This window comes from Micropterus salmoides, unplaced genomic scaffold (assembly GCF_014851395.1).
Source record: "Micropterus salmoides isolate LMB-PRFRI ecotype aquatic unplaced genomic scaffold, ASM1485139v1 Ms_hic_scaffold_2583, whole genome shotgun sequence".
Lineage (NCBI taxonomy): Eukaryota > Metazoa > Chordata > Actinopteri > Centrarchiformes > Centrarchidae > Micropterus > Micropterus salmoides.
Window position 1 is genome coordinate 1 of NW_024041799.1, and position 1,469 is coordinate 1,469.

A 1,469-nucleotide genomic window follows, 5' to 3' on the forward strand; every position below is an offset into this window, starting at 1 on the left:
ACCAAAAACGTTCCGTTTTACTTATTTACCTTCTAAAACTATGACGGCTTGTTGGTAAAACAGTAACAATAAAAGGGGAAGTGATATTCTGAGATTAAAGTATTGCGTGTCCGTTTAATTTTTTTTACATTTCCTCCTTCAGCTTATGCAAAGCGTCGTACAGCTGCTAGATACGTCAGAGGACGCACGCCTCTCGCTCAGGGACACGGTCTCTCACACCAAAGGCACGATGTTTTAACCTCCAGTGGTCGTAATCCGCCGTCACATGAAGCAGCGTCCCCGACACGGTCCCTGTTTTATCCGTTCATGTTTTACTGTTTTGGTTCTTGGCCGAAGTGAAACCCTGAAAACTCAGACGCCGACGTGCGTGTTGTAAATGAGGAGGCGTGGCCTCCGTGCGTCTCTGTTTCTGAGAGCTGACCGGTGGACTCACATGCAGTTTCGGGCAGCGAGGTCTCGGTGGATGATGCTCCTGCCGCTCAGGTACTCCATCCCCCGAGAGATGTCCAGCATGAACTGCAGCAGAGTCTGCAGAGTCAGGTCCTGGTGGAGGAACAGGGTCAGTACAGGTGCACAGACTTCTGACCAGCTACCAGGATCAGGGACTCGAGGACAACTGTTCCCCTTTTGAATATGTATTAAATTACAATCTCCAGTTTAATTTACTTCTAACTGAAAAAGGACATTGATGAATCTGCCTGTGCAGACAGAACAAAACGTCCGGACAGCGGATTAAAGAATGAAAGCAGAGCTCAGAGAACACGAAGAAGGTGCTTCTCTTACAAACGGCCGTTCTCCCAGTCTGGACAGCAGCAGGAAGGTGTGCAGGTCTCCGTGCTTCATGAACGGCAGAATCACCATCGGGATCGGCAGCCGCTGGCCAGGACGCCGGTGAAGACTCACTCCTATTGGACGAGGGGGAACTGTCAATCAAACCATCTGACCTTTGACCCCTGGTCGTGTGTGTGTGGTGTGTGTGTGTGTGTGTGTGTGTGTGTGTGGGTGTGTGTGTGTGTGTGTGTGTGTGTGTGTGTGTGTGTTTTACCGATGAGCTGGATGACGTTGGGGTGGTCGAAGTCTTTCATGTAGGCCGCCTCCTTCAGACACTGCTCGATGTCAGCTGACGAGGTGATGTCAGCTGGAGGTCGCACACACACACAGTTATTTAACCCTTTCACTGCTTCCTCTCACATTACGTCAGTTTAACAGCCTCAGCAGCTCAAATGATTTCTGCTCTTCATCTGACATTTCAGCTTCAGTTTCCTGTGCACACTTCACCTACACTGCTCAAAGGAAGGAGGGGAATGCCGAAAGCCTGATTTATACTTCCGCGTCAAAGCTACCCCGCTGCCTGATGTGCACGTCTCATGTGCTCCAATCCCACAGGAAGCGCTCCGTGCTATCAAGCCACCTCTACTAGCGGCCAAGCCAGCGGTCACAGCGTCACGGCCCCCCGACATGCTTCACAT

The 1,469-nt window shown here is 50.9% G+C and overlaps 1 protein-coding gene across 1 annotated transcript; it reads right to left on the reverse strand.

Annotated features, from left to right (window-relative positions):
* Positions 1–409: 409 nt before the first annotated feature.
* On the reverse strand, positions 410–1,432 carry LOC119919159 (tyrosine-protein kinase receptor TYRO3-like). Its single transcript, XM_038739628.1, has 3 exons — positions 1,046–1,432; positions 784–905; positions 410–543 (listed from the first exon to the last, which is right to left on the reverse strand). Exons 1-3 carry the CDS (start codon positions 1,083–1,085, stop codon positions 430–432), a joined length of 276 nt encoding a protein of 91 aa, XP_038595556.1. The 5' UTR covers positions 1,086–1,432; the 3' UTR covers positions 410–429.
* Positions 1,433–1,469: the final 37 nt, after the last annotated feature.